At 41.8% G+C, this 12,343-nt stretch overlaps 1 protein-coding gene across 2 annotated transcripts in view; it reads left to right on the forward strand.

The window, feature by feature from the left end:
* Positions 1-12,343, forward strand: part of NAV3 (neuron navigator 3) — a 424,678-nt gene that overhangs the window by 91,048 nt on the left and 321,287 nt on the right. For both annotated transcript variants that reach the window (XM_053405009.1, XM_053405010.1), the window contains exon 2: positions 10,375-10,780. In XM_053405009.1, coding sequence (XP_053260984.1) covers positions 10,709-10,780 — 72 coding nt within the window. In that variant the 5' untranslated portion in view covers positions 10,375-10,708. The remainder of the gene's footprint in view (positions 1-10,374; positions 10,781-12,343) is intronic.

Raw genomic sequence — 12,343 nt, forward strand, 5'->3', positions numbered from 1 at the left:
GGTTTCTGTTGTTTATTTTTTCAGCTGGTTGGTAAGCATGCCTTTAGATGTGCCTGATGGCCAGAAGAGACATGGCATAGGCAATCTGATTAAAATCCCCTCTGAAGTTGTTTTACATTAAACTTCAAAGCAGCTGCACACGGTATGTGCACTTTGATTTTGATCTGAGCAGCAGTGCTGATGGAGGGGAGAATTGTAACCCTTTATCCCCTTGGCTCTTTTTCCAGTATAAATTGTGTCCATCTCTGAAGCAGCTATTAGCTCTGCTGGAGAAAGAATATGGGCACAATTCAGGTACCTGTAATTTTTCCTGCAGCAGGGCTAAATGGCAGCTTTGAGTATATATGTGTGTGTAATTTCAACTGGGAAATCTGGCTGAAAAGAGTTAATATCCTTCTTCCCCTGTACCACAGCTCTGATCAAATTCAGAGTTGCCATAGCTGCTTTTAAAGTGTGTGGATGTTTTTTTAATGGAAGGTCCGGTAAGAATTTCCTTGAGTCCTAAAGCTGTAAAGTTACGTACTCATAATAAGACTATAATCATTCTTTCATGTCACCTCCGATATCAAATGCATTTTAACCAAGGAATTAGACATACTACACCAAATAATCTTATTCTGTATTCCCTTTAAAATATAGATAGCGTTTTAAGTTGCTGTTATGACCTGATTAGTAGGAATGTAGTTTTACTCCTGATTTACAAGGAGAAAGATGGTTTGAGTATGTAGCATCAATCTTGGCCCGACTGCATTGGCTGTCAATTAGTTTCCAGGCAGAATTCAAAAGGACAACACTTAGAATGGTTGACAAATATTTCTATGTATTAAAAGTAATTTTAGCAAAATATGTCCAGATCATTGATATCTAATGAATGTATGTGAATTCTAAATCTGGAGGAGGGAAGGTGGGTCAACTTTCACTGTACATTTCCAGCTCCTTCTACTGATTGCTTAACACCATTTGAAGAATGTAGCATCCTCTGCTGAGACGAACAGGAATAACAAAAAAATCAATTGGTTTGTACATTCCTACTTTCGGATTGAGTTTTCTGAGATGGTTGCAGGACTTGCTTATAATTTGGTGGCTTTAAACAGCTGCTTGGGGCAGCATTTGCAGTGGGAACAGATGAAAGGGTCTTTCCCCAGCTACTATCACTTTTTATTGCTAAGGAATAATGTAGACTTTAAAGAGATCTGCCTTTACAGCTTAAGCATCAGTACTCAGGTCAGACTCCTTACCACAGAGAAGGCTTCCAGCAATAATAAGTCCAAGACCTGTCACTCCTTGCCTGGTTATACTACATCAAATAACTTCTGTAATCCGGTGATTGCAGTACCTGAAAGGTGTGGACAAGACTTTCAATTTTATACTTTGCATTCGGAAAGCTTGAACTTTACGATTTGCACCAAGCTAGCCATATTAGTCTCTTGCAGCAAAATATACTACTTATGTAGAGCACCAAATTGGCTACTCCTACAGAATTTACTATAATGAATTTGTCAGTCTTTAAAGTGCTGCAAAACTTCATCTGAACTCTGCAGTGTTTTCCATTACTTGAATATGTAGTCTTTCGGGGAGAAAATGTGTAGTGCAAGTGAACCCAGCAACAGCTATCAGTGACCTTTAACTACTAGATCCAGTGTTTGATGTTTGCAGAAGTAGTGACTTCTGCATATCGATTTCATCAGAGGGACCTGCTCTGTTCACCAAGTTCCTTTATGCCAGGGTGGCCCAACTGTTGGAAAAACCCTGGGGGTGCCTGCAAGCCCCTGAAACTCTGAGTGTCCTTCGGTACGTGCAGCTCTGAAAAGGGCATTTCCTCTCTTCTCCAGTGCGCTCAGCGACATATACCAGCTGGTATATGCACACTAATCTTCTGGCAAAATACAGAAAGAAGAGTGAGATACAATAGATCTCATCTACTATTTATTTACATAATATATACAGACAAAGGCATAATGACATCTGTTATCTCAAGGTCTGAGAGAATAAACAGAAATAAACAAAAGCGAAAGTACAGTGTAATAGGGACACGGGTGGTGCTGTGGGTTAAACCACAGAGCCTAGGACTTTGCCGATCAGAAGGTCGGCGGTTTGAATCCCTGAAACGGGGTGAGCTCCCGTTGCTCCGTCCCTGCTCCTGCCAACCTAGCAGTTCGAAAGCACGTCAAAGTGCAAGTAGATAAATAGGTACTGCTCCGGCGGGAAGGTAAACGGCGTTTCCGTGCGCTGCTCTGGTTCGCCAGAAGCTGTAGTCATGCCGGCCACATGACCCAGAAGCTGTCTGTGGACACAAGCCGGCTCCCTCGGCCAATAAAGCGAGATGAGCGCTGCAACCCCAGAGTTGGTCACGACTGGACCTAATGGTCAGGGGTCCCTTTACCTTTACAGTGTAATAGTACCTGCAGCAGAAGAGATAAGACTTCTTCCTTTCCCAGAGTCATCCCAGACAGGCATGTGATTTACAACAATCTCATCTGTAGCATCGGAGGAGTGAAACTGCTAACACCAACATGCAGCTGCCCCATAGACCTCGTACCACCTTTTGAAAGCTGGATGAGTGAGTCACTGGGCTTTGGAAAGGACCTGGGTGGACCTCTGAAGGGATCCTGGAGTCCTCCTGCCTCCTTCCCAAAGCCTAGTTAGTGTTTTCCAAGCTTTGGGAAGGAGGTGAGAGGGCTCCAGGACCCTGCCAGAGCCTCACACCCGCTTCCCAAAGCCCAGTGCCTTGCTCACCCAGCTTAGGGGAGACAGTGTGAGGGTTGGTGGGGCATAAAATCTATTGGGTTCTTTTGCTGAATGACTGGGGAAGTTCCTCCATGTCAAAGAGCTCCTTGGTCACATTAAGACACCTCTTACAGTAAGTGATTTGTGGTTCATAGCATTTTAGGGTGTGTTGATTCTGCCATTCCCCCCTGTTTTTTTACATGCGTTAAAACTATCTTATAAATTCTGATTTAAAATATTCACTTCAATTATTTGTTAAAACATGTTATTTATTTTTTATTTATTTAACAAAATGTATTGGCCACTTAATGATATCTCTGAGCAGTTTGCATAATATTGGATAAAAATATTTATAAGAAAATACCCATAAAACAAATATAACTTTAGATGTTTGACTCCTAAGCACATCAATAATATTGAGCTTTACTAGGGTAGAAAAACACATTAACCTTGCTATTACGGTGCCCAGAGAAAGATTAGCAAAATCAACAGCACTGACAAACCAACTGGTCAGCCGCAGAGAAGACCCCTAACTATTAAAAAAGCTATTAAAGAAAATGGCCTATTAGCCGTTAGTTTGGGAGACATCCATAAAACAATCTCTGAGGCTTTAGCAATATCTGACAACTTTCTAATCTCCCTCTCTCCCCCCCCCCCCGCTTCTCAGTAGATTTTGTTCTATAAACCTTCTCTGACCTCTTGTAACATAGCTAGAATATACTGATGCATTTAAAAGACATTTTGATGAACAGACTAGGCAGAAATTTTGGAAGAAATAAAACACTGTAGATCTTGTGGTTCAGTTTTTTGCTCAAGTTGTTAACGGTGTATGATTTTTTTCTTTTACATTTAAAGATTACTATAATACAAACATTTTTTCAAAAAGAGAAAATTAACAGTTAATATTTGAAAGTTCTTTGGTGGACTCTGTTAGAAGTGTCACGTGTCACTGTGTGTTCAAACAATATCAACATTTAACAGCACAATCCTAAGCATAACTACCTAGAATTATGCTCTATTGAATTCAATGGTGTTTACTTCTACTTAGGTAAGGTTAGGATTTCAGTGCAAGCTATTGCATCTGCCAGCAACATGCCCTCTGAAGTATATTGATTCTGGCTAGGTTCATATGGTTTATGATTATTTATTGTTTCATCTTAGCCCAAGTATATTAGTGGCACTTACTCTCAAGTCAAATGCTATTCTATTTTTTAGAGTACCTGTAAAGTTGGTCAGCAAGACATAACTGAATATAGTATAGTCAGCTAATTGAGATGTAAAGCGATGTAAGACTATTGTAAAGCAGCCAAAGGTTAGTAATCGGGGAAATAAAGTGTACCTGTCTTGAGAGGTAAGTAAATCAAACGGCGTAATGAGTTTAGTGGCAATGGAGAAAGGATAGCTTGGGCTAGATCTAAGTAAAAGGCAGTTGGATTAATGCAATCATTCTTATCTATGTCTTAGCCGTTTTTCTTAGGTACATTGGTTTCTGGCATCTTCTGTGCAAGACACCTGTGATGGGATGGTGAGCTGCTTGTGCGTAAAATCCTAGTCCCTCAGAGTTTGGCTAAGTCCACAAACCTCTGTCTGTGACGGAGCTCCTTAAGCATGGCTCCATCAGTCGCTCGTTGAATCGGACAGTGGGCGTTTACGGAACTTCTTCCAGCATAAAAGCTCCTTAACGGAAACGTGTCTTCTGGACTCTCGGCGTGACAGTTTCCGGCGAGGAGTGGGTGTCCCTATAGGAGGTCCTGAAACCTCCCCACTGTTCTCGCTTGAAGTGTCTCTGAGCCCTCCCTCCGACTCACTTTCCCTTGGAACTCCACTTCTCCCCCTGCTGGTTCCCTCCTCAGCTGAATGGTCTCTCTCACCCTCCGTGAGCCCTTTCACCTCCTGCGCCTCAGATGGCAGTTCCCTGACAACACCTTTGTGTGCTTTCTGTTTCTATAGGTCCTCAATTGTAATAGAAACAAATGCAGCATGGATGTAGAGCAGGGACTGTTTCCTCTTTGATATTTGAAAGCTGCTCTGAAAGCTGAAGAACAATATATGGACACAATACTGACTAGCATTAAAATAGACAATTGCCTGTTTAGATCTTTTTGTTGGCTTCAGTGAAGTCCAGGATCGTCCTGAACAGTGTGCATTTCAGTTTAACAGCACGTGGTGACTGTTGAAACTAGAGTAATGATTCAGGTTCCCTTAGTTAGTAAACAGGGTTTCTTGAAAAGGGTTTCTTAAACAGGGTTATATACAGCTTCTTGGCAGGGCTCTAAACACAGGCCTACAACGGGGTTTCTTTTAGTCCAAAGGAAGTATAGGAGGCTGGATTGTACCAGTGCACAGTTAATTCACTGTGGCCAAATTCACTTAATCAGTCTATCTAACAATACCTTTGATGGTCAATAGGAGGAGGGCAGCTGTCTCCTATTAAAAGGGACTTGGCCCTCTTCCTTTCTTTAAGTGTCAGTTAGCAACCCACCTATGTACCCTTTTCAGAATGCAGGATTAGCCAGTCACCATCAAGAACAGTAAGAATTATCAGCACCGTTCTCTAACCCGAATGGATTGCCCTTTTCACCTATTCCTGTGCTGTTCTGATCAGGGCTGTGTGGTTAATTTGGCTTAATTGGCTGCAAATCTGTCACATCTTGGCATTTTCAGCATTTAAGGTTAAGTACCTGAAGGCACCTTTTGCGAAGGCCATCTGACAAACCACCTTACATTGCAAGGTGGCTTGAGGCGTTTGCTTGGTTTGTGGACGTGCCCTGCTGGATGGCAAGGGTTAGGCTCCCCTTCAGCTCCCCTTTGGCAATGAAAACATCTCCATTTTAAAGATAGTGTTTAGGTTATGCAAGGTGGTGTTGTCCAAACTTTTTTTTTTGCATTCCTTTGCTCTCTTCCAAAATCCAACCTGCAGGTGTTTAGTCCCATGCTGCAGATTCTTTCGTACTGCTAATAAAGTTGTGTCCATTTAATCCCATCTTCTTGTGTGAGTCTCTATTCTAGGGTGTGGGGGCTAATACTCATATACTGTGTACCACTGTGGCTCATTGTTAAATTGGCAATGTTGCATTGTGCTGAAAAATGAAAAAAGGTAAGTATAACACTTCAAATAGACCTTATTCCCTCGCTCTAGTTTTGTAACCTCACAGTCATTGGTCAAATGAATTGACACAGGTTAAATTAAAACAAACAAATTATTCCTTAAACAATTCATGATAAGCACAAGGGTCAGAAGTCACTGCAGGTTTGAGTGCACTTTTAACACCCATTGATTTTGATGAGCTTCAAGTGTGCTTATGTTTGTTTGGGCTTGTTGTCATCATAGATTTTATTTCTCTAGGGTGCTCTGAGACCCACTAACTCCAGAAACAATTGACATAACTGTATGGTGGTCAGCCTTCATAGCCACTAGTGGCACATGCAGTGTCCTTATAAACGCTGTTTACCAGAATTGGGAACCAACTGTGGGGAAGGCTATGTTCATCATGCCCTGTTTGTAATCTTAGTCTGGGTATTTGGTTACCTCTGCTGAATATAGTTTGCTGTGTTCAGATGGATCTCTAATGTGATGCAATATAGCAACTGCTATGACCTTGTGTCCCACCTTTTGTTTTGTTTTGCATTAGAATAATAGCATCCAAAAGTGATGGTGTGCCATTCATTCTCCATGTATAGCATAACTATGTTTTGGGGAATGAAATATGAAGAAAGGGCTGCGTAGTTACTGATTGCTCCTCAGGGACATTGGGAGAAGCTTTAGTACCAGAGCTATGTTATAACCACTGCCTTGTTTATTATGTTTTCTGCAGCACCCATCTCCCACCTTATTACTAGAAACTATTGCCTGCCTTTCTCACTGGTACTCTTACAGCACACTTCTCTCTGCTTTACTGTACAACTTCCTGTCTGATTTTCTTGCTCTCCGTACCTTGTATTCCTTACCTGATCTGCATGGTCCTCACTGCTGCTGTCAGGATGATAGAGTGCTGTGAGTTAAACAGCATTTCTCTTTGCTGAGCTAAGCCAAAGATCATTCCTGTATCTGAGTTGCTCCGTTTATTACAGGGCACCACAATACCTGAGAATAGAATGAATACCAGAGAATATAATAAACACCCCTTATGTCTACTTTTTATACTTCTAAAATGGGTTGTATTCAACCAGGGATACCCGCTGAAACTAATGAACCTGAGTTCAGTAATTTTATTGAGTCTATACAGAGTGGCCAGACAGAGCCCAAAGTGGTGCACACACACCCCTCCATTCAGTCAATAAAAGAGGCATTATCACCGGCAGGGGGAGGGGGAGGGAACCTGAGGCCAAGGGCTGCAAATGACGCTCTGGGCCTCTCTGTCTAGTTGTTGGGACCCTCAGGCCACACCCCTCATTAGCCCAGCTTTGCACCCTGCTTGCGTGTTTTTGCCTGGCTGGAATTCATCCTTGAACTATGATGATAATGTCTCTTGCTTGCTTAGATGGAGGATAGAGGGTTTTGTGTGTGTGTGTGTGTATAAGCTAGCCTATTGTACAAAGGTAAAATTTTTGCTCTGGCCACTTTTGCCTCTGACCCTGCCCACCACTGGTTTGTGACCCAAGGAAGTTTGCTCAGAAGGGAACGCAGCCCTTGGACTGAAAAAGCTTCCTTAACTCCTGCATTAAAGGTAAAGGTAAAGGTACCCCTGCCCGTACGGGCCAATCTTGACAGACTCTAGGGTTGTGCGCTCATCTCACTCCATAGGCCGGGAGCCAGCGCTGTCCGAAGACACTTCCGGGTCACGTGGCCAGCGTGACAAGCTGCATCTGGCGAGCCAGCGCAGCACACGGAACGCCGTTTACCTTCCCGCTGGTAAGCGGTCCCTATTTATCTACTTGCACCCAGGGGTGTTTTCGAACTGCTAGGTTGGCAGGCGCTGGGACCGAACGATGGGAGCGCACCCCGCCGCGGGGATTCGAACCGCCGACCATGCGATCGGCAAGTCCTAGGCGCTGAGGTTTTACCCTCAGTGCCACCCGTGTCCCTAACTCCTGCGTTACCACAGTGCAATAATACATTGTAGCCAAACAGAAGCACTTGAAGAGGGAATGGAGCAAGGCCTGTGTGGATTGCTACACCTGTACTAGTGCATTCATCATGCTGCTGTCGTCCCAGCCTCAGATGTGAAACTTGCCTTTCCAAGAAAAGTCTTGCTCATGGTTGGTAGGAGTTTTTTCTCCAATTCTGAGCAAAATGTTTCTTTAATACTACATAATCAGTGCAATGCTTTGTTTTGTTTTACTATAAAATGGTTATATCTCTGATTTTTAATTATCAAAGAAAGAAAGGAAGGAAAGAAAGAAAAAGAAAAACTCATCCAGGGCATATGTGTCCCCAGCAATTTAGCTTTCAAGTAATATCCCTGTTTGTTTTCAAGACTGTCACTTACTCTTAGTCCATGGTGTAGGTTTTGTTGTGCCTTGGACACACCTATCTTGCACAATAAACCCATAGGAAAATTGCAATGAAAAGCAGGGTGAGAGTACATTGTTATTGACTACCTGTCTAGAGTATACCTTGGATATATTTTCTTTCTCTTCTGCTCGGTGACCAACAAATTGAATGATGGAGGAGATAAAAGCAAGGACATACTTGCTTGGCAGCCTTTCCAAGACTGAAATAAAATGATAAATAACGGAAGGTTTGGGGTCCTGTGCATGGCATCTCAATCTGTACAGGGAAGCTGCTATTTACTTGAAAATGAGGCAGGGAGAAGATAGAGGGCATATTCATTTGACTTTTTGACATGGGTAGAGCCAGAATCCAAGCCAATTTCAGAGAATGCTTTGTGTGGAAGTAACAAATTGCTGGGCCAGTGATAAGTGGCTCTGGGGGACTCTATGAATCAAGACAGACTCCAGCTTTTGGTAGACGATAAATGATAGGGGACTCCCCCGCCTTGAAAAACAGTGCCCCTCCCACAAGACACATCTCACAAAGCAATGGCATTAAAAGACCCCGAGGTGAAATGCTAATGTCAGTCCATTCTATAATTTTGTTTCTAACTTTGCAAACTTCTTTGACTATGCAGACATGAAATGTGACATTGGGGTTTTATAAGAATTTTTGCATTATTATTGAAGCATGCAGGCCATTATTAGCCTACCCAGTCTTCCTGAATTCTACAAGAAATATGGCAGAATTCTAACTTGACACCGAAAGTTTTACCTGATTAAAAGAAAAACAACAGCTCCAACCTACTGGAAAATCGTGGTCCAAGGACGAATGAAGAAAAATCATCTCAACTATGTTCCCCTACCTTTTCACAAGACAGTGCTGTTCTGAAAATATTATGCACTTAAAATGAATATTTAAAATCACAGAAACTTTCTTTTTAAAAAAAGTTAATACAAATTGAATTTAGTTTTTAATTGCACTAAGTAAATCAATATTTTACAGATTTTAGCATATACTTGAAAACAAGCATCAGCTGCTTTTCTTCTTCTTCTTCTTCTTCTTCTTCTTCTTCTTCTTCTTCTTCTTCTTCTTCTTGCACCCCGCCCCCAATGCATCATTTTTGCTTTCAGAACACATATCTGATTTATCAGTACAAACATGAGTTTGAATGGGTCTGTTGCTATCACATCTTGTTTTCTCCTTAAGATGCTGTTGCTGTCTTTTTTCTGTAGCTTTCTTGATTGTGGTAAGGGGCTCCAGATGTTTTTGGCCTACATCTCCCATGATCCCTAGCTAGCAGGACCAGTGGTCAGGGATGATGGGAATTGTAGTCTCAAAACGTCTGGAGGGCCGAGGTTGAGGAAGCCTGGGCTAGTCTGATTCACAAGGCAGTGACTAAAGGACTGATGGTGACCACGTATGGAAATAAGGAGGCAAGACACAAAGGTTAGGTGAACTGGGCCACATTCATTAAATTAGTGCAACACATTTACAGAAAGGAAGCAGGCTGTGTGATGCTAACTGCACACAACAAATTCTGTGAGCCAGCGCTGCCAAGGTAAGAAGGTAGTGTTTAAGGGAAGGTACTGCCTTCCCGTGAACATCACCCTTTTGGGTGAGTAGGGTGCTTCACCACCTCCCAGGGCTCCACAACTCCGAGTGGGTGTTTGCAGGTGGACCTCAAAGTGTTCGTCACTCTACCAGCAAGTCTTGAGACCCTTCATCCTTAAAGCTGCCTAGATCTGAACTGCCTGATAACTTCATGCACCTACCTGCCATGGAAGATGACAGGTCTAGCTTAGTCTAGCTTTGTGTTGCTCAAGGTGCTGTTGCTCTGTTGTTGGTTATGAGCCAGGGGTTAAAAGCTGCAATTTCACACTTTTTGAGGATTGGCCATAAGGTTGCAGTTTCATCCTTGGAAACTGCATTGAAACCAATGGGGCTTCCAATAAATGCATTTACTTTAAAGGCTGTTCAGTACGTTGTGTTGGGCAAAAGGGAAGACTGGGCAATCACACTTAGTTGGAAATAAGACCCACTGGACTCTTTGATGGGACATTTCTCAGTATATATGTTGAGGAAATGACTGAATAAACCTTTTGTGTATACTATATTTTTACTGATAATTTGCTTCTCAGTTAACCAGCTTCTTCCACATATAAAAAGAAAAATATAGTAATAATTAAATGTCTTTCCCCCCTCCTCAACAGATTCACAGACAGGATGTAACCTTTAAAAAATGGAAGCTTGTATAGGAAGCAACAGATAACAGTTGGAGCTTAAAGGAGCGGATGAACATTTCTCTTTGGATGTATTGTCTTTTAAGAACGATATGTTGATTCAGAAGGTCCGAAGAGAGAATCGTGAAATTTATTTCCTCTACCCAGTCACTGGATTTTTAAACCATTCCTTGGAGGTGGTGAATTTCCACTAAGGTGTGTGATGGAAAAAGCAGTGCATCTCTGTGTCCGTAGCCCATACATTGTGGATTAGTTTGCTGTTCCAAGGTACAAATTCCATTTTGAGGGACAAGGAACGGATGTGATGGATTTACCTTCAGAAATGAGCAGGCATGGAAGGAATCCGCTCAGCCACAAGCTAGAAGATCAGAAAAAGGTAAAAACTTACTTTTGACAATTGAATGTCTTTTAAAATTTGTATCCCCTTTCTCCACAAATATATTTTTTTGAATGCTCTAACCTTTACAAAACACTGTGTAAAATTAAATGTTTTCTTATATGTATCCTTATTGCTATCAGTCTGTTTCTGTGCAGCTGATTTTCATTGCTACCTGATAATCTGACTTCCAAAGGGTCTTGAAATTATCTGGCAAATTGGTTGTCAAAAACATTCACTTTCCTGCCGTTCCTGACTCTGTGCCAAATGTCTCCTGTAGTAAGCAATATTGTTAACTTTGTGCTGACCTTGTTTAAATACGTTCTTCCTCGCGATGGGAGTGACAATTTGCTCTTCCCAGACTCTTCCAATGGTAACTGTGAAAACTGCATTTCAATGTAATTAATGCTTGTTAGCATTATGTGTAGAACGATCAAATGTGTTGCATTTGCTTTTAAAAAATGGTCTTTAATTGAAGGAAATAGAATAATTAAGCTATTGGATAGCCACATCTTGTTTCATGTTTCCTGGGTTAATTTACAAACTTGATGAGGAAGAATACTTCCTGTTTTTAATAGGTGCCCTGTACAGCTGTTATTACGCTATGAGGGAATACAGGTGCAGCAGAGGTGTGTGTTTATCCCTGTCCCCAGTGTTGTGTGAATTCTCCTGTCTGCTTTGTGGGATGAAAGTTAACTTCTACAGCAGAGAACCTTTGTGTCTGTGGAGGCTCCCTCCATAATGGAGAACCTTGATTCTGACAGATCATTACACCGACCAGTTGAAAGTCAATTGATCTTCATTTTGTAAAAAACAAAAAGCAAACCACAAACACCAATTCTACGTGCGCTAAAAGAAAGCCTTTTTGGGTAGCTGTAGAGGAGACATTGTGTGGCAAAAGTAAGGTGTTCACCAGTGGATATTTTCGGAATATCCTTCTGCTGAGAAGGAGGTTGGCCTTGAATGGTTTCTTCTTGTCTTGTTTCTATATGTTCCATTTGCTGTTTGCAAAGCTATGAAGAAATGCAGTTACTACTGAAGCCTGGTTGCCTTCATGGATGTCTGAACAGCAAAATCTATCCCATTTAGTTTGTGTTGATGGTGTTAGGACATTTTATTGGCTGACTTCGGCTTCTCAGTATGTCATACTTGGCAGAAGATTGAATAACAGTGCAATCCTATACATATCTACTCAGAAGTAAGAACCATTGAGTTCAATGGGACTTACTTCCAGGTAAGAGGGTATATGTTTGTAACATAAGACTGCTATGTTTGCCATTGAGGCAAAGGGAAATGGATTTTCCTTCTAATGTCACCTGTGTTCAGTTTCATAGCCCTGTGGTGGGTTTTATGGCTGTCTGTATAACAATAGGTGTGGTTTGAACAATCTGCTGATTGTTGTGGTTGCACTGTATTTTGTCTATTGTGTATGAAGTAACTGATATGTATGAATCCAATTTCTAGTGTTTTACATCCCAAGTTTTCAGTCTTGAAATGCCAACACTTCAGTTATAGAACCACCATTTTCAGCTGGAGTCAGGTTGGTGAGAGCCATTGAAAACC

This window comes from Podarcis raffonei, chromosome 10, assembly GCF_027172205.1.
Source record: "Podarcis raffonei isolate rPodRaf1 chromosome 10, rPodRaf1.pri, whole genome shotgun sequence".
Classification (NCBI taxonomy): domain Eukaryota; kingdom Metazoa; phylum Chordata; class Lepidosauria; order Squamata; family Lacertidae; genus Podarcis; species Podarcis raffonei.